We start from the raw sequence: 20,377 nt of genomic DNA, 5'->3' as shown, positions 1-20,377 counted from the left end.
TTTTATTCACATATTTTTAAGAGTGCTTATTGTTGTATATATTAATGCTATTATTAGGTATTGGGTAAATTTAAGTTATAATTCTAAACCCACGCACAAACCACTGGTTTCAGTGGGGTTTACTTATTATTTCCTTACACGCTTTAGAATTAAGGAAAGTAATATAGGTTAAATTGTAATTTGGAAATAAATAAATAAATAAATAAAACATGAGTTTGTAAACCGTTTTGCTTTCTGCCAAGAAGTAAATGGGGATCAGTTTGAACACTTGATACATTAATAAGAGTTTTCACAGTTTATAACATTTTATCCTCCATTTTATCTTAGTTTGTAAATACACGTACTTACTTGCTTTCTTGTTGGTTAAATGTAAATATTTCTGAAACATTTGAGTTTTGAGATAAGGTGTGTAATACGAAACTTGCTTGGAATTTCGCTTATATTCCATAAATGCAATAAAAAATATAGCATTCCATTTAAAAAAATTACCGATGACCTCATATCTTTTTTTTTGTTCCACCCTGTATACAAACATTTATGTGAAATAATGCACAACTTAAAATAAAAATCGACGGGTCCGAGCGTTTTCTCAAAAAATCATGTCTCTAATTTTTATCGAATTTATGCGAAACTTTAGGCGGTCACTGTATATTTGTGTTCTGTGGTTAAACTGCTGACTGATGCCGCTTGGGATTCACGGTTCACCGGCAATCGCTGTGTTAGCTCGCGCATTTATTGTTGCAATGACTCGATCTAATGCTCTAAGGGTACGGACATGACAAAGATGCATGGATGCGGTGGAGGTCGTGGATGCCATCGCTATATCGATGTCAAAACAAACCTTTATTTCCTTATGAAATCCCACATACTAAAGATGTTTCACCCTTTCATCCTCGCCGCCTATCATCGCAGTTAAGAGCTAAGTTGGTTTTGCATTGTGATTGCGCCGTTCGTGTAGCGTCCCGTAGTAAACTTGAGGTTTATTAGTAGTTTTCAAACTACGTGACATTCGCCGAAGCTCAGAAAGTATTCATTTAGTAGCCACTTGTTGAGAAGTGGACAACACGTTGCGAAGCATTTGGGTAGTATTTTGTTTTGTTACTGTTCTGTGATTTAATACAAAAAATGAACGATGAGCTGATTGAGATTTGCCGTTTTGTATTCCGGCTTTATGGAATAAACACCATAAACATCATCATAGGAGGCATGCTCTGACAAGAAAGTAGAAAGAAATAGCGGCAAAAATTAGAGCGATAGGTATGTATATTTATTATTATAAAAAGTATTCTATTATGGTATTAAAGTTTATTCTTTAATACCTAAAATACTTACTATAAAGTACTATATTACGCTAGTATTTATCAGGATGTATTATTTATAATAAATGAAAATAATAATGCTTAATGATGATAGGTACCATAAAGTAATTTTGATTTTTATTGAGACTTACGGTTGAAAATTCCAAAGAATGGGAGCAAAAAACCTATGTATATTTTTGTCGAATTTGTTTTCTCTATTAGTTAAAGGATTATATTTTCTAGATTGATGCAAATAACAATAATAACAATAACATATTTCTGGAATTTGAGAATGTTCTAAAATATTCAAAAGACGTGATTCTTTCTCAACTATGGTGTTGTGCTGTATGCAAATTACTTTAACAATAACGTACGTAGTTTTTTGTTTGTTTCGATAACACATCTTAAAGTTCTCCAATTCGTAAATAATATTCCAATCTTAATGGGTTTTAACGATTTCCCTAAATTGGGTTTGATAAAATTTTCTTTAAAGAGCTTATTTTCTTTTATAAGCTTCATCAGCAATAAAAACCCAAGGAAATTATAGTTAAAATTAGGTACTTTTTCTCTTTTAGGACTTCTAATTTATTTTTTCTAGCAATTTTCAAAATAGAAAGTTTTGAAGCCTGGAATATTTTTTCATCTCTCTGTTTTCCATAGCTACCGATGTCAACAGAAATAAATCTATAATGGTTATCTACTAGCTCTAGTTAATAATTAAAAAACATAGAACTCGTGTGAAAAGGACGCTTTATTCGAACATGTTTTCCGTCCAAAGCCCCAATAGAATTTGAAAAATCTCAAAGTCTATTATATTCTTCAGATATCAGATGAGGCAGGAGATGTGTAGTGCCAATCATCTACTAATCAAATTGGTGAAACAAAAGACACTATTCACATAGCAATTCGGAGTGTCCAAATCATTCAAAGGAATTTGATAGTGGTGGTGAACGATCTACCACTACTTCAGTAGCAAATGTAATGAGTCCTAATTCTGAGTCACATAGTGGGATTCCATTTACATCATCTTTCAAGTCATCATCATCATTAAGTCGTTCTACAAGTCATTTAATTTCTCGGTCGGGTTATAAACGTCGACTAACGCCACAAATAGAAATTGGAAAATAGCTAATTGACACTGAAGGTGAAAAACTAGGTTTAAGGGTAAATAAACCACCGCAGGATCCCAATGATGACAATATATGGTTTGTCAGTTCCCTACTTCCCTATGTTAAACAGCTTATGTCGAGGATAAGTTCAAATTTCAACTGTTTCCGGCAGAAGAGCAGATGCAGGCCTTTTTATTAGTACCCTCATCGAAGCTGGCGGCGGCCCAAGTACAAAAAACTCCACAACTTAACTTTCCTGCGCCTGAACCATGTTGGAATAAGAATAGTATCCAAACATATCACCCCCCCTCTAATAACGAAACGGTAACCTCGGATAATTTTTCAAAAAACATTATTACTGTATGATTATTTTATTTAATGATATAAGTAAATTGAACTATAAGTCAAAGGTCTTACTTACATTAATGTCACTACCAGTTTTTGTTCAGCAAGGCAAGGTAAGGCAATCCTCCACAATTAAAGTGGCCAACCTGTCTTGCAGCACCTAGTTTTCCCGATAGGGAGTCGGAGTTGCTACTCGTGGCGTGCGACGTGGTAGAGTGACGCGTCGTCGTCCTCCATGACGATGGGGCTTAAGATATGGTTTCAGTGGCGTGTCTAAAATGCGCGCCTAAAATTAATTGTGCGTCTAGAGACCTGAAATTAATTGAGGTCGGCTGTCGGAGTAGCATAGAGAACACATAACACCTAAGAACACCTCACATAACACCTTCTTAGTCACCTAAGAAGGTGTTATGTGAGGTGTTCTTAGGTGTTATGTGATAGAGAAATGAATATTACAGAGTTTAATTGTAGCGACGACGTAGCCAAAATTTACGCTTGTTAAACGAGGTTAACGCACGCACGATAAATTTTTAACTATTTTTTGTTGAGAAAAAAACAAAAGAACACACCCAATGGGCGCCAAAATAAAAAGGAATAATCAATGGCGACGATCGAAGATGCGAAGGTGGGTGGTGGGGTGGGAAGGGAGGAAAGAAAATCGATAGATAATCTGATGACAATTATGACAGAAGTTGGCCCTCGATGCGGTCTAACCGAACTAAATTTTTTAGTTTAAGTTTTAGAACTTGATGATCAGGGCTGGGATTCTAAAATCACGACTCGATCTCGATACGATCACGATTTCGAATTCGATCGCGACTCAGTCGTGACGACAAGGGTGATTCTAAATTTCAATCGTCGGCTAAACCCGTTTTATTCGATTTGATTTAGGTTTCTTGGTATATATTTGTTATTTTCCCTAATATTTGACAGATGGAAACGTCAATTGTCTTTTCTATTGATAAACAATAAGAATTTATATTTATTTTGCTATTTTTTTCGCCTCCGTGTGTTGTTATTTAAATATATGCCCATATTATTTCTTTAAAATAAACAAAATGTCGCTTAAAACTACCGCTACCCATAGGAAAATAATAATTGAATTCATGCAAAATCACAAAAACTTGTTGTGTTCATCCGCTTTTTGTTTTAATATGGCAACATGAGTGCAATCAACAGGACTTATAACACAAGAGAAATTGGATCTCTCTATAAATGTTAATTTAATAGTTTATCTCTCATCTCTTATATTTGAAAATTAATTAATGAATTGGTTAGCAAGGTGATTGTCAATAATTTCAGTAATTTTATGGATCCAACAACTTGTAGTAGTTTCGCTAATTCCAAATTTAAAATCTTGTCGAATGCTTCTTTGGTAACATTCTGTGGCATAAAATCTTAACATACTAAAACTGCCCATTTAATGGTAACTCTACTTCCTCTGCCTCTATTATTAACAGAAGGTTGTGGAAAATAGGGTCGAATTAAGTCTATTAGTTGTTGTGTTTAAGAAAGCTTCTTGATATACTAATGAAAAAAAACTGGTATGACTATTGGTAAACAATAAATGAAACAAATACGTTTAAAAAAGGATGCTGTCACATTATGCATATATTAAAAAAGGAAGAAGCTATATCGTCTGGTGTATACGATATACCCAAGCGTGTCGTCGACAAATCGTTAAAAACTAGGCAATCCGCAAGACACTCACGACTGAAAATTGTATTTAGAATCAGTCATATCGAGTAATCGTGTCGAATCGTGATTTTAGAATCCCAGCCCAGGTTAGGCTATAGTCGCCTTCGCTCTTATCGTGCGGGTTCAAAGGTCACCACGTAATATGAATCAAATTGAAAAATCAGTGGCTGCTAAAATGTTATTTCTTTGAGAGTTTGACAATACATTGAACGTCATGTGACATTTTAACCGTCATGTGACATATTAAAGCCGCGTATACACCTTAGATCATAATTATTAACTGACGTGATGCCTTTAACGCCGTAAAAATGTCTGCGGAATACTAGGTATCCGAGATTCGACATGTAAAACATACGTTGGTTATTTCCTTTCATGACGTGAAAAAGCCCATAAGTATAAAGCCCGTTGGGTATACGCCTCATCGGTATATGCCTAGAATCCCCGATATTCTGCTAAGTTGCCAGACATAATATTTACTTTTCTTTTTTGAAAAATTGTCCGAAATAGACGGAATTCTCAATAACAATTTTTCTTTACGCAATAATATCTAAATCTAAGCATTTTATATTTTCTTATGAGAGCAAAAATGCCTCCCTATCCTTTCATTAAAATTGTACATATTTCATTTAAAAATGGTTGTTACCTAAATTTTTGAGAAATTAGTATACGATTTAGCATGATCCTATGTATGTGCATAACATACTAATTTGTCGATTTCAGGGCACAGCGTCTAATTTTTAACGATTATTTGATCTTGTCTTCTTCTTTGTTTATATGTGATTGTGTTTATTTGTAATAATTATTGGGAAACTGTACATTTTGGTATAATGACAAACAATTAATTTGTATTGTGTGTGATGCAGTGCAGTCAGAGACCAGAAAACTACTTTCTTTGTTTAAAGGCAAGTTCATGTTACAATCTCACTTTTAAAATGACAATTTTATGATTTATTATTTGTCGTTCGACCCAATCTATACGTTGATGCACAGAAAATTAAAAAAGTTGTATTATCTTTTCTTTTATATCAGTTAAAAGTCAAAAAAAGATAAAAAATAACTAAACAAAAAACTGGTGAATGCGGCAGGCATTTTTATCTCCCAGCGCATTCACCAATTCATTTATTTAACTTTGTTTAAAAAGATAAATACGAGGCGAGCTACGACAGTTCTTTAAAATGTCGTTTTCTTAAGACAATTTTTTTTACACATTACAGGGCAAAAAAAAAAGATTAAAAATAATTTAAAAAAAAACTGGTGAATGCGGCATGCATTTCTATCTCTCAGGGCATTCACCAATTTATTTACTTAGTTTTTTTTTAAAAAATAAATACGAGGGGAGCTACGACAGTTCTTTAAAATGTCGTTTTATTATAAATATTTATTTATTTACACATTACAAGGCAAAAAAAGATTGAAACTAACTATTAAAAAAATGGAGAATGCGCCGAGCATATCTATCTCCCAGCGCATTCACCAATTGATTTACTTAGCTTTGTTTAAAAAAAATTGTACTTTTTAATCATACCTAAATAATAAACGAAATGCAAAAAGAAAACTAATTATTTTAATAACGAAAAAGAAAATAAGGAATTGCTTAGAATGTACAAGAAGAAGTAGCTAAAGTGCTTGGAATTAGTTTAAGAATGGTGCAAAAGGTTTTATATGAAAACAAGAACAATCTTATTTCCAAGCAAGTGCCAAGATTTACGCTTGTTAAACGAGGTTAACGCACGCACGAGTTTAACGTTAGGTGTCCTGCAAAATGAGTTTAAGCGAAATATTTTCTGCGTGTTGACGTGACGTGACAGAATTGACAGAGACTTGTCATTTGTCAAGTGCCAGGCGGGATAATTTTTATTAATTTGTCTTTCATTTACTATTGTTTTTTAGTAATATAAATTTAGGAAATTGTTTTTTGATTAGTAGTGTTTTGATTTGTAATTTTTTATAGATACCTACCTAATAGTTATTTGTGGTTATATGTGAAAATAAGGTAGGTTAAAAGAGTGTTCGAAAACTATATTTGTGTTCTGTGGTTCGAAAGGTATAGTCAAAATCGCTCTTATCGTGCGGGTGTATCGGATTATCAACTACAAATTTTTGTAGTTACGTTTCATTTCAATTTGCGCAACAACGTTTTTTAACTACAACGCGTCAGATAAACGAAACAGATATATGCAGCGTTAATGTATCAAAAGAAGATAAAATGATAAATGTCAGTGGTTCTAAAACAATTACTTTCATAACAAATATGCCTGTCTCGTTTCGATTGACGGATGACATTATTTGTCACAAGATAATTTAAATTTCAAATTATGGAAAAGAAAAAGCCTGTTTGTGGATTTCTAAATCCTCAAGCCAAAAAAATGGTACTTAATGTTATAAATTACTTCGAGAACGAAAAAGAAAATAAAGGGATGCCTAAGAATGTACAAGAAGAAGTAGCCAAAAAGCTTGGAATTAGTTTAAGAATGATGCAAAAGGTTGTATATGAAAACAAGAACAATCTTATTCCCAAGAAGGAAAAAAAGTGTAAAAGGAAGAAGCCGAAGACTGAAGATTTAAGTGAATGTGTAAAAATGGAAGTAAGGGATAGGATTTATGAACTATATAGGCTAAAAACAAATATAACGCTGCCATTTCTGAGGGATGTTTTAAAGCAACGCGGCACTTTGGAAATTGGACTTTCTGCTTTATCAAAATTAATTAAAAGCATAGGTTTTCGGTATAAAAAAGACTGCAATAGAAGAATATTTGTGTGAACTACCAAATATTATGAGCCAACGAATAGGATTTTTAAGACAATATACACAAAATGAAAAATCAAAGTTAAGGAAAGTGGTATTCTTAGAGGAAACTTGAATATTTTCAAACGGGAGTGGAATAAAATCTTGGCAAGATGAATCTGTGAAAAGCGTGAAAAGAAAAAAAGGATGTGGTCAGGGAAAACGATTTATTATTTTACATGCCGGGTTTTCAACGGGATTCGTTCCAGGTGCAAGTTTAATTTTTTCTTCTAAGTCTAAAAGTATGGATTATCATGACAATATGAATTGCGAAATGTTTGAAAAATGGTTAAAGGAACAGTTAATACAGAACTTGCAAGAACCTTCCTTAATAGTATTAGACAATGCGTCGTATCATTCAAGAATTTTGAATAAACAACTAAGTGGAAGTTGGAGAAAAAGCGAAATTTATGAATGGTTAGTAAAAGAAAATCAGAATCCCTTGCCATATATGCTAAAATCCGAACTTCATTCAATTGCAAAATCGCTGAAAAGACTAAAAATATATGTTGACGAAATAGTACGTAAATATGGCCATGAAGTTTTAAGATTGCCACCATACCATTGTCAGTTTAATGCCATTGAGCTTATATGGGCAGGGTCAAAATCTTATTATGAGAAGCATGTGGGTGCTAGGCTTAGATCTGACCAGGTTGAAGCTGTTTGGAATGAGGCATTGAATCACATCACAAAGAAGTATTGGCGGAAATCAGTGGATCACACAGAAAACATTATTAGAACCTGGTGGAAGAGAGAAAAAGTACTCGATATCCAAGTTGAACCATTGATCATTGCTCCATTTGAAGAAGACTCGGAAAATGACGAAGAGTTTTCCGACTTTATTAGTGATAATAATAGTTATAATTAGTTTCTTTTTTTAGTCAAATTTGTTACTTCAATTTTACACATTTACTTAAATCTTCAGTCTTCGGCTTCTTCCTTTTACACTTTGTTTCCTGCTTGGAAATAAGATTGTTCTTGTTTTCATATAAAACCTTTTGCACCATTCTTAAACTAATTCCAAGCACTTTAGCTACTTCTTCTTGTACATTCTAAGCAATTCCTTATTTTCTTTTTCGTTATTAAAATAATTAGTTTTCTTTTTGCATTTCGTTTATTATTTAGGTATGATTAAAAAGTACAATTTTTTTTTTAAACAAAGCTAAGTAAATCAATTGGTGAATGCGCTGGGAGATAGATATGCTCGGCGCATTCTCCATTTTTTTAATAGTTAGTTTCAATCTTTTTTTGCCTTGTAATGTGTAAATAAATAAATATTCATAATAAAACGACATTTTAAAGAACTGTCGTAGCTCCCCTCGTATTTATCTTTTTAAAAAAAGCTAAGTAAATAAATTGGTGAATGCACTGGGAGATAGAAATGCCCGCCGCATTCACCAGTTTTTTGTTTAGTTATTTTTTATCTTTTTTTGACTTTTAACTGATATAAAAGAAAAGATAATACAACTTTTTTAATTTTCTGTGCATCAACGTATAGATTGGGTCGAACGACAAATAATAAATCAAAAAATTGTCATTTTAAAAGTGAGATTGTAACATGAACTTGCCTTTAAACAAAGAAAGTAGTTTTCTGGTCTCTGACTGCACTGCATCACACACAATACAAATTAATTATTTGTCATTATACCAAAATGTACAGTTTCCCAATAATTATTACAAAAAAACACAATCACACATAAAGAAAGAAGAAGACAAGATCAAATAATCGTTAAAAATTAGACGCTGTGCCCTGAAATCGACAAATTAGTATGTTATGCACATACATAGGATCATGCTAAATCGTATACTAATTTCTCAAAAATTTAGGTAACAACCATTTTTAAATGAAATATGTACAATTTTAATGAAAGGATAGGGAGGCATTTTTGCTCTCATAAGAAAATATAAAATGCTTAGATTTAGATATTATTGCGTAAAGAAAAATTGTTATTGAGAATTCCGTCTATTTCGGACAATTTTTCAAAAAAGAAAAGTAAATATTATGTCTGGCAACTTAGCAGAATATCGGGGATTCTAGGCATATACCGATGAGGCGTATACCCAACGGGCTTTATACTTATGGGCTTTTTCACGTCATGAAAGGAAATAACCAACGTATGTTTTACATGTCGAATCTCGGTTACGTAGTATTCCGCAGACATTTTTACGGCGTTAAAGGCATCACGTCAGTTAATAATTTTGATCTAAGGTGTATACGCGGCTTTAATATGTCACATGACGGTTAAAATGTCACATGACGTTTAATGTATTGTCAGACTCTCAAAGAAATAACATTTTAGCAGCCACTGATTTTTCAATTTGATTCATATTACGTGGTGACCTTTGAACCTGCACGATAAGAGCGAAGGCGACTAGAGCCTAACCTGCAGCGGGATTCTGATTCGCCAGTCGTTACGTCACGTTACGAGACCTCCCGCTCGTGACAAATGTCGGTGTCGTCTGAAATGTGATTCTAATTCGGTCTCGTTCGTAGCACCGTTTTCAGCCGTAGCGATGCCTAACTTCACGTTTGTTTATATCTTTTTTTATGGTTTTTATTGAATTTTGCACTTTTTTATATGTTTAAAGATTTTTGTTTCTTTACTGACCTACAATGCAGTTTTTTTTGTTACTTCTTTCGTTTTAAAAAATGCTGCCGATTTTTCACGCAATTGTTGACCAGGAAGAACACAGGGAGACAAATTTGAGGCTGAGGATGAAGAGAAGGGGAATTCGAGAAGAAATGGACCTGGCAACCCTAAATGATGAGCGATTTAAAGAATTATTTAGAGTGGACAAAGATTTATTTAATTTTTTGTGTAATAGATTGACACCCCACCTACGAGAACCCAAGTATCAGTCCGGAGTAACTATCCAGACAAAAATTTTGGTGGCTTTGCGGTATTATGCCATTGGATGTTACCAAAGAAGTCTTGGAGGTGACTTTAATTTGGGTGTCAGCTCACTGTCAGCCAAACAATGGCTCATAGATGTATTCATGAAGTGACCAATGCAATAAGTGTTCATTTACATGAGTTTATCCATTTTCCAACTACAAGAAGAGAAATGGACCAAATAAAGGAAGAAGTAATGGAAAAATTTGGATTTCCTGGTGTCATTGGGTGTATAGATGGCACTCATATAGCCATTTTAAAACCTACCATTGAAGAACACAATTTTATTAACAGGAAGGGATTTCACTCCCTAAATGTGCAAATAGTTTGCGATGCAACCTTAAAAATACTATCAGTAAATGCCACCTATCCAGGTGCAACACATGATTCATTTATATGGAGAAATTCCCGGGTGAAAGACTTTTTAATGAATCAATACAATACAGGGCTTAGAAGAACCTGGCTTTTAGGAGATTCAGGGTATCATTTGCAACCTGTTTTAATGATACCTTTTCTTAATCCAAATGAGGGATCTCCAGAATCACGATATAATAGATCTCACATAATGGCAAGAAACTGTGTGGAGAGATACATTGGGGTACTAAAAGCAAGATTTAGGTGCCTTTTAAGAGAACGAGTTGCCCAATATTCTCCAGCATTTGTGGGACAGCTGGTGAATGCTTGTTGCATTCTTCATAATTTATGCATACAGAGGCACATTCTGTATGAAGGTGAACCATTTGTGGAGGAAGGTGGCCAACAATACGCTTTACCACCAATTCAAAATTTACCTAATATTGGGCTTCGAGAAGGAGAAGTGGTGAGAAGAAATGTGGTCAATACATATTTTGTTAGGTAAAAGCATGTATAGTTAAATTCGTGATTTAAGTGTCAAGTCTTTCTTCACCAGTGATTAGGTAAAAGCGGTAAAATGTTCTGTTTGAATCAAAAGTATTTTCTGTTTTTTATAAATAAACAATTTTTTTAAGTTTGTTTTGTGTTTTATTTAATTAGGGTTTTTACATTTTTTTAGATGTTTTATAATAATCTTGATTCAATTTTTTTTACATTTTTTTTGTTATTGTTTTTTACTTTTTAAATAAAGATTAGCACATTTTCTTACTTGTTTTTTTAACACATACTTTGAAGCTATTTTTCTTTTTTTAATTTTTTTTTTGCTTTAAAAGTTAAATTTTGCTTAATAAAAAAAGACCTACAAAAACAAATATGATTTATTTATATTCTGTAGCAGAAAAAATACACATTAATACTTTACCTTAACTCTATAGGAACACATGTTATTGCGGCTAGAAACGTAAAAACAAAAACAACATTCTAAATAAAAAAAATATTCTAAAGCTAAAAAAATAACCAGTAATAGTTTGCTTTTATTAAGAAAGGAACACAAGATGTCATTGTCACTACAACTAGAAAAAGACAAATTCTAAAAATACCTAAAACTAAAGTCAGAAGAGTAAAGTTAGGTCGAATATCATCCCTAAAAAGTGAAAGTTCCTTTAAGAGTGTCTCTGTCTGATGGCCTCTGTTATATCGCCTAATTTTTAATTTAGGGTATGATTTAGGGTTTCTAAATGACTGTCGATACTTTTTAATAGATTTATTGTCTCTTGATAATAGATTTCATTTGTGGGATTAACCTTTTGCCTTTTAGTTCTTGGTGTGACTAAATAATCATGATCGACTACATGAAGCTGTTGTGAAATACTCCTTTTTTGTGGTCGTGGCTTGTTGGTCTAAAAATAAACAAAAAAATTTTTTGTTCACAAAACTGATAGTATAATGTTTGAATCAGTTTTGCCAAAAATGGTAAGCTAGTTACTGAGAAAAACAATATAAGGTCGACCCTCAGTAATGTCCGTTGAACAGACATTACCTACATATATGGCAGGTCCTTCGTCCTTCAACATTAGGTCTTCTGTTTTAATTTGTTACTGTTTACTCCTGAATGTCAAAATGTAATGTGGTATATGACTTCTCTTAAATGTATGTAAATGGTTTCTCTTGTGAGCTTTCTTGTTTTGTCTTTTAAGTGTAGTATTATTATTATATTATGTAGGTAGCTAATAAGTTACTGCTTTTAATGTTAATATTTTAATTATATGTTTTAATTTTAATTGTGATTTTAAGGTTTTATAATTTACAGTGTAGTCTTATCTATTTTTTACTTGACTTATGTAAATACTTATGTATGTATTTTAACACCAATAAAAAGTTAACAAAGAGCACTTACTTGTTCTTCTAATGCTTTATTTTCTGTAGGAATCTGCATAGAAATGTTTGAGGGTCCGGGCTGTGTGTATTCACTATTGTATAAACTACCATTGAACCGAGCATCCACTATACTTGATGGAGCACTCGATGGACCACTAACGGGTTCTTCCTCTGGATAATATTTTCCATGAGCAAACTTAAAATATTATACAATACAAAAATATCGGACAATATAATTGTCGGGTGCGTATTAATGTAAAACTACCCGTCGTACACAATACGCGGTTCGGTCCAATAATAAAAGCCAAAAACTTTAAACAAAAAAAAACACTTATATTATCAAACAAAAATCAGGCAGTTTTAAGATGGTTAAAGACTATGTAATGTATGAAAATTAAATAAAAATCAGAAAAAGCAAAAAAGCTATTAACCCGGCCCCGAGAATATAAAACCGACCGAAATAATAAAATAAAAACTGATAGATCTGACAGACGTCGTTCAGGATGACGTGACATTCTCCCACCTGAGGCATGTTTTTAAAACAAAAGAAACATGACTCACCTAACTAAAACAGAGACAACATGTAAACAATGTAAATAAGTAGGTTCAATAATAACAATGTAATAAGCCTTAAAAATGTCAACTACCTACCTACCCTACACAAATAAAACAATTAACTCTATGTAAAAGTAATCCTAATCATTGTCCCTATACCTGACCGGTACGCGAACCGTACGACCGCTCCGCGAAACATATGCCGTATTATCTACGTTCGGTTCGGGTACTCTGCTTTTAGACACTCCCGGATTCGCGGTCTCGATATCGCCCGCAGATTCACTTGAGTCCTCACAGGGTACATTTGTCTCGGCCAACCTCGATTTAGGGCTAGTCAATGCCTTGCTATCCATTAAGCCCTCTTCTGCACATTCCAAGGGGTAGAGACGTTGTACAGGTCTCAAAAGTTGGCCCCTTTCGGTACTGACCCGCACCACTCGAACCTCACCATCTTTGCCAGGTAGCAGCTCAATAACCCTCCCTAACGGCCAATTAACCCGCTTATCTAGGTTATTGCCAATAAAAACCACATCCCCCATCTTAACTTGATAACTGGAACTTCCCTTGGACCATAGCTGCAACTGCCCTAGGTATTCATTACGAAACCTTCGACCAAGATCCTCTGCCAATTTCTGTCTATGCTGTACCTTCCTAGACAGAGAGTGACGGTCAACAGCATCACAATCTGGAACACCACTCACCAACTGATCCCTAAGAAACATTATGGGGGTTAAAGGTACCAACTCATTAGGGTTGGTTGACGAACAAGTGAGTGGCCGCGAATTGATGATGGCCTCACAATCACAGATTATCGTTAACAAGCTTTCGTAATCCAGTAAAGCTCGTCCCAATACTTTACGCAACAATTGTTTCAACACTCCGACAAGTCTTTCCCAGAATCCTCCCCACCACGCCGCCGTTGGAGGATTAAAACGCCATTGGATCCGCTCGGTACTACTAGTTTCGGCAAATTTTTTAAAGTCTACTCGCGAAAACGCGTTGTCCGTACCCACGAAATTTGTCCCGTTATCACTGTATATAGTCCGAGGGCGACCCCGCCTGGCAATAAACCGACGCAATGCTTGTATGAAACACACAACCGATAAAGATGAACAAAGTTCCAAATGAACGGCCCGATATACCGCACATGTAAAAAGGCATATCCATACCTTTTCTCCCGATTTGATAAATAACGGACCAGCAAAGTCAACACCGGTTATCTCAAATGCTATAGCATCGCGAACCCGATAGGTAAGGGTGGCGATCTTACAGTAACCGGCTTCGATGTGTGTCTCTTGCATACTACGCACTTTGATATCGCATGTCGAATGGCTCGACGACCACCCAAAATCCAAAAATTTTGCCGTAAAATACACATTAAACTTTGTGCGCCAATATGCCCTAACTTTAAGTGTTCTCCAAAAATAAGTCTGTTTACTAAAAAATGTTTACCAGGTAATATCACAGGAAAAAGGAAGTTGTCACAATCACTCCTATTACTTATACGGGATTTTAATCTAATGACGCCATCCATATCTTCGAAAACTTCCATGCCGCTTAGTCTATTTTTATTGTCTTTAAAGAATTCTTGTTGCACTTGTCTTAATACAAATATCTCGGCTTGATTAATTTCTTCGGTACTTAAGGGCCCTGTGTGCCGCTCCTTATTTCTCGTATTATAAATAAATCGAGATATCCATGCACACATCCGTATAATTTTCAAATACTGAGAAAAGTAGTCCAAGTGCCAATCCATAAGAGACATTTTCTGACGCTCATTATTTATTAAGACAGTAACCAGCTTTTTCCTCCTCTCCCTATTAATTTCTTCCTCATCGTAGCTAAGGCTTTCCAGGGGGGTGTTAAAAGGATTTTGATAAAGCCATTGTGGACCCTCCCACCATCTTGATTGAACCAATTGCTTAATAGAGCAGCCTCGAGATGGTAAGTCGGCAGGATTTAACAACCCAGGTACATGTCTCCAGGTGCCAGAAGCTGAGAGTTTTCTTATTTCTGAAATGCGATTCCAAACAAAAGTAGACCACTCCTCGGGTCTTTCTATCCAGGAAAGGACTGTTGTTGAATCGCTCCAGAAAAAGGCTTCCAGTTTATTGTCAAAATTCTCCACGATGTTACTGTATAACCTTACAGCAATCAGAGCTCCCATTAATTCAAGCCTTGGTATAGATAAAACCTTCTTTGGAGCTACCCTTGACTTAGCTCCCAACAGACGAACAAATACTCTACCATTCTCGACCCCTCTCAAAAACACTACAGCAGAGAAGGCCTCCTTACTTGCATCACAAAAAATGTGCAGGGACCATTGTTCAGCCTCTTGAGGTCCAGCATTTATCCATCTGGCAATTTTAATAGTCGACAAATATGGTACTTCTTTAAGCCAATTCTTAAACAACGACTCAATTTCCCCATTAACTGGCACATCCCAACCTACTTGCTTTTCCCAGGTTTTTTGTAATAAAAGCTTAGGTATTAAAACTGCCGGGCAACTGAATCCTATGGGATCGAATATCCGTTGTGCTAGTGATAACATCAATCTTTTGGTTACTGGCTGACTAAGAAGTTCTTCAATATTTCCGATGTCCTGATTTAAAAATAAAGTATCATCCACCCTGTTCCACTTGATACCCAGTACAGATGTTGTAGGGTCTCGGGAGTTACCCTGGACTTGACCTGTATACTCCCACCCTCTAAGGTCAAATCTGCCTTCAGCCATTATCATGATAGATCCTTTGACGAATGATTCCAAATCTTCCTCATTGGCGACACTAGTAACGCAATTGTCAACATAGAAAGCCTTTGACAATTTAACTACAATGTCCTTGGATACTGCCATCGATTCACATTTTTCGGACATCTTTGACAAATGGTACTCCAACGAAGCTCCCAACAAAAAAGGGCTACTATTAATTCCAAACACCACTCTACGATGACGAAATATTATTTCTTGGCCATTTTTATCTCGCCATAGGAACCGAAGAAAATCCCTGTCATCTGGGTGTATGCTAAGCTGTAGAAATGCTTTCCGAATGTCTGATACTACCCCAATTCTTTGCTGCCGAAACCTCAGTAAAATATTTGAAATCATTTCGATCAAATTAACCCCCTTTTCAAGGCACTGGTTTAATGATGGACTGTCCTTTTCTCTGGCCGAAGCGTCGAATACCGGTCTTATCTTTGTGGATGAGTTTAATTTGATTACGGGCCTATGAGGTAGGTAATGAGCCTTTGAACTTGTTTGATCTTCGCAAACCTCCTCAATGATGTTCTCACTTTGCCAGTCCTTAAAAACCTGATCATAGAGTTCGTAATAACCATCCTTCGTGACTTTAGTGATGGTATTATCCAGTCTTTTCTTAGCAATGCCATAATTACTGGGCAATGCTGGATGTCCTTCCAGCCATGGAAGTCTAACCTCGTATCGTCCTTCGGCGTCGGTTTTAACAGTCTCTAGAAACAATGCTTTTGCTGCCAATGCCGTCTCCTCCCGAGTTTTTCTTTCCACTGGATCGCTTATGCCTAGTACGTCAAGTTCCCAGAGGTTTGAAATGGACGCGTTATTAACAAAAAGCGAAACGGCGGACATAGACAAAGTGTCCTTTTGTTCAACTGGTATTTTTCCCATCAAAACCCAACCTAACAGAGTTTCTACAGCTACCAGTCCACATCTCAAAATGTGTCTCTTGCCTGTGTATAATTTACCCGCTATATCAGATCCTATTAACAGTTCAATAGGGCCAGAATTATGTGAATCTGATATCTTGATGTTCAGTGTTCGTAACTCTTCCATCCAAGGACCATTGAATACAGAATCCACTCCACTGCATATGACGGGTTGATCCAGTGCCTCGAAATTACAGCTGTAGTTGTTGTGACTAAGAGTGACGTCATAACAGCAATGGACTTGCGGTAACTCAGTGCCTCCAAACAAACCATGAATAACGTTAATTTGCCTCTTCGATTGGTAACCCAAAAAATCAGCCGTCGATTTTAAAAGATAAGTTTTTTGGGAACCGGTATCGATCAGCGCACGCACGTACTTTGATTTATTCGCGCCCTTAACTTTTACCTGCAAAGTTTGCAAAAATACGTGTGTATTAGAACTATTTGCCAGAGTCTGATTTACGTTTTGTACTACACTTTCCATAACGTCCTTTTTCTCAGAGCTGTTCCGACCAGAGCTGTACTGACCCGAGCTACAAGATGGAAGTTCAGGACACATTAAAGTGACATGGGATTTGCTGCAAACTATACAATTTAAGCGTGCTCGACACTTTCTAGAAAAATGACCCAGTTTTAGACATCGAAAGCATGCACTATTTTTTGACAAAATATCCTTTTTCTCCTCACGACCTAATTTCTGCGCCTTAAAACAATTGCTGCTCTCATGAGAATTTTGACAAAAAATACATTTTGTGGTTCCATCTGAATTGATTAAGCCCATCGCGGTTTGAAATTTTGGCTCAAAATCCTGGCCTGCTTTATTTGTTTGGTAACCACCCCGTTTAACATCCTTATGAACAGTGCTTCGCAAATTAAAACCTTCTGTTGCTAAAGAAACATGTTGCTCATTATCGACTTCCAATTTTAGAAAATTCATGAGGCTTTTAAGTCGATTTTCGATTGTAGTAAGACCTGTATTATCCAGTGAAACCTGCAAATTTATACCAGTGTCTCCGATATCCGGTGTCCGTTGCCAAATTCTTAACAGCTCTGGCGGTAAGCAAGACTCGACCAACGGAAATAGCATCGCCGCGTATTTATCGGACGTAATACCGAGGGTTTCTAAGGCCCGTAGCTGAGTTTCCAGTTTATCATACAAACGAGTTATGTCTAATCTATTGCCAGACGAGGTATTGTGTATAACTAATTTAAGTAACTCGCGCACATAAACTTCTACCTGGAGGTCTTCCCGACCGAACCGCGCTTGAAGACACTCCACCATTTTACTATAGTTACTTCCGGTAGCGGGAAAACTTTCGACTAGTTGCCTTGCCCTACTGCCTTGAACCGTCGCCTGAATTAAATATTCGACCTTGTCGTTGTCGTCTATTTCCAAATCATTGTGAACCTTTTGAAACTGAGACCAAAAAGGCAACCAGTCTTTGATATTTCCATCAAATTTTTTCAACTCGAGAATAGGTAACTTAAATTTACGCCTACCTTGTCTGATGCTGTGGCTAACACTACGCTCCGAATTTACCTCTTCATCTGGATCTGCCTTTACCCTAGGCTGTAAACATTCCTCACATTGAAGACTCAGATCTGTATACCTTTTAACATATCCATCTGCACCCTCCATTTCTGCTAGTAAGTCTGTCTCTGCCGTGTCATCCTTTTCTAACATAAGAGCATAAATATCCCCGTCAAGTCTCTTTAGATCCTCAATTTTCTGTTTTACCAATTCTAAAGAGACCGTAATCACACGCTCTTTTCCTTCCGGTGATGACAAAAGACCCTCTAACTCACCAGCGGTCTTGGTAAAGCTGGTGCGGAGTACTCTCCGACTTTTCTTTTTCTGATCCATTGCTATGCACTGTATACTCACTGTTAATCAGCTAAACCGCGTTCACCAGTCCAGGGCGACAACGCGTCGGACCGATTGCCCGGTGATCAAGTAGGGTAGCCAAAATATGTCCGTATACACTACAAGATTAAACACAACCCGTAAAACTGCCAGTCCTGTCACGGTCGCCAAAATGTCGGGTGCGTATTAATGTAAAACTACCCGTCGTACACAATACGCGGTTCGGTCCAATAATAAAAGCCAAAAACTTTAGACAAAAAAAAACACTTATATTATCAAACAAAAATCAGGCAGTTTTAAGATGGTTAAAGACTATGTAATGTATGAAAATTAAATAAAAATCAGAAAAAGCAAAAAACCTATTAACCCGGCCCCGAGAATATAAAACCGACCGAAATAATAAAATAAAAACTGATAGATCTGACAGACGTCGTTCAGGATGACGTGACAATAATAATGCCTTTGTTTCTTAAGCCAAAAAATGCAACTTACACCCTTCTCCTCCACTCCACATCCTTCAAAAAATGTTTTTCCCAAAATAAGGATAACTCTTTGATCAGTATCTGATAGCATATCAGGATATGCTGGCCCACCCCCCGTCTTCATTCGCTCCCTTTTTATATCTGCAGCTCTTCTCTTAAGTCCCTGTTTATAGTCAGACCACGTCTAAAAATGTAAAAATGAAAATAAGTTATTATAACTGGTAATTGTTGGTAAAGATTGGTATATAATATATTATATAATATATTGGTAATATAACTTACCCTTTGCCATTTTTCTATAGTTCTAGTCCCATAAGCAAGAGAATTTAGATTATTGGCCAGTTTTGCCCATAATCTCTTAAATTGTTCTTTTGCATTGGAGCAAGATAACCTCCCTCTTGCTAAATCCGGGTTTTCTTCCATAAACTCCACAAATACTCGTAAATGGTTTTCATTAATTTTAAATGACATGCATAGAGTAATTAAAAGTATATTTTTATTAGTATTATTTTAAGTATATATTTAATATTCATTTCTCTATGATGACATGTTTTTTTTAAGCAAAAGCCGGACGCTCATCAAAAAATTGAGGTTAGATTTCCATAATCGGGATCTCCGGTGGTCTCGACTAATTTGACATTTCAAAACGAGAGGTATCGAGTGCCTTTAACGAATTAGAATCGCAAATTGTCCGTAGTCGTTACGTGATGTCACGAAATCATGAATTAGAATTCCACTGCTGCATCAAGTTCTAAAACTTAAACTAAAAAATTTAGTTCGGTTAGACCGCATCGAGGGCCAACTTCTGTCATAATTGTCATCAGATTATCTATGGATTTTCGGATTTTCTTTCGTCCCTTCCCACCCCACCACCCACCTTCGCATCTTCGATCGTCGCCATTGATTATTCCTTTTTATTTTGGCGCCCATTGGGTGTGTTCTTTTGTTTTTTTCTCAACAAAAAATCGTTAAAAATGTAGCTTTAAAATGTAATTTCATCATATAGAAGCTTTTTTGTTGTTTAATTGTGTGGTTTCAGATCCCTAGGATGGGGTAAGTGCAATTTGTTTTTATCAAATAATCAAATAGTTTTCACCATGTTGTAGGTCACCTAAAATTGTTGTTTACCATTTTAAAACTGCCCTAATATTGTTATCACCAGGAAAATTCATTTTTAAATGCGAGACAGCTACTTGTTCTAATACATACTATTGGCCTATTGAGGATTCATACAAAAATAAAATTTTCTGAAAGTGACATTAGGAGGTCTCAATGGTTTAAAATACTTGGTTTAAGCCCAACCTCAACAAGGTATATATGCATATATTGGGCAAATAAAGAAGTTTGATTTGATTTGAAGGTGTTATTTATGTCAAGACTATTTTGATGATATTTCATTTACTTATACTATACATACTCGTTTAAGAAAGTGT

The 20,377-nt window shown here is 35.4% G+C and overlaps 1 protein-coding gene across 7 annotated transcripts in view; it reads right to left on the bottom strand.

The window, feature by feature from the left end:
- The window catches only part of LOC126737669 (uncharacterized), a 33,137-nt gene extending 13,995 nt beyond the window's left edge, over positions 1–19,142 (bottom strand). The window contains exons 1-3 of one of the 7 annotated variants that reach the window (XM_050442661.1): positions 18,955–19,142; positions 12,382–12,558; positions 2,829–3,038 (exon numbers count right to left, since the gene is read on the bottom strand). In XM_050442661.1, coding sequence (XP_050298618.1) covers positions 2,913–3,038; positions 12,382–12,558; positions 18,955–19,068 — 417 coding nt within the window. In that variant the 5' untranslated portion in view covers positions 19,069–19,142 and the 3' untranslated portion in view covers positions 2,829–2,912. Of the gene's footprint in view, positions 1–2,828; positions 3,065–11,344; positions 11,885–12,381; positions 18,896–18,954 lie in introns of those variants that run through there. The other 6 variants (XM_050442660.1, XR_007661071.1, XM_050442659.1 and 3 more) reach the window with 6 other exon arrangements.
- Between the last annotated feature and the right edge of the window lie 1,235 nt (positions 19,143–20,377).

Source organism: Anthonomus grandis, chromosome 6 (assembly GCF_022605725.1).
Source record: "Anthonomus grandis grandis chromosome 6, icAntGran1.3, whole genome shotgun sequence".
In the NCBI taxonomy this organism is placed as follows: domain Eukaryota; kingdom Metazoa; phylum Arthropoda; class Insecta; order Coleoptera; family Curculionidae; genus Anthonomus; species Anthonomus grandis.
Note: the sequence above shows the minus strand (reverse complement) of the source record. Positions and strands in the feature narration are given on the sequence as shown.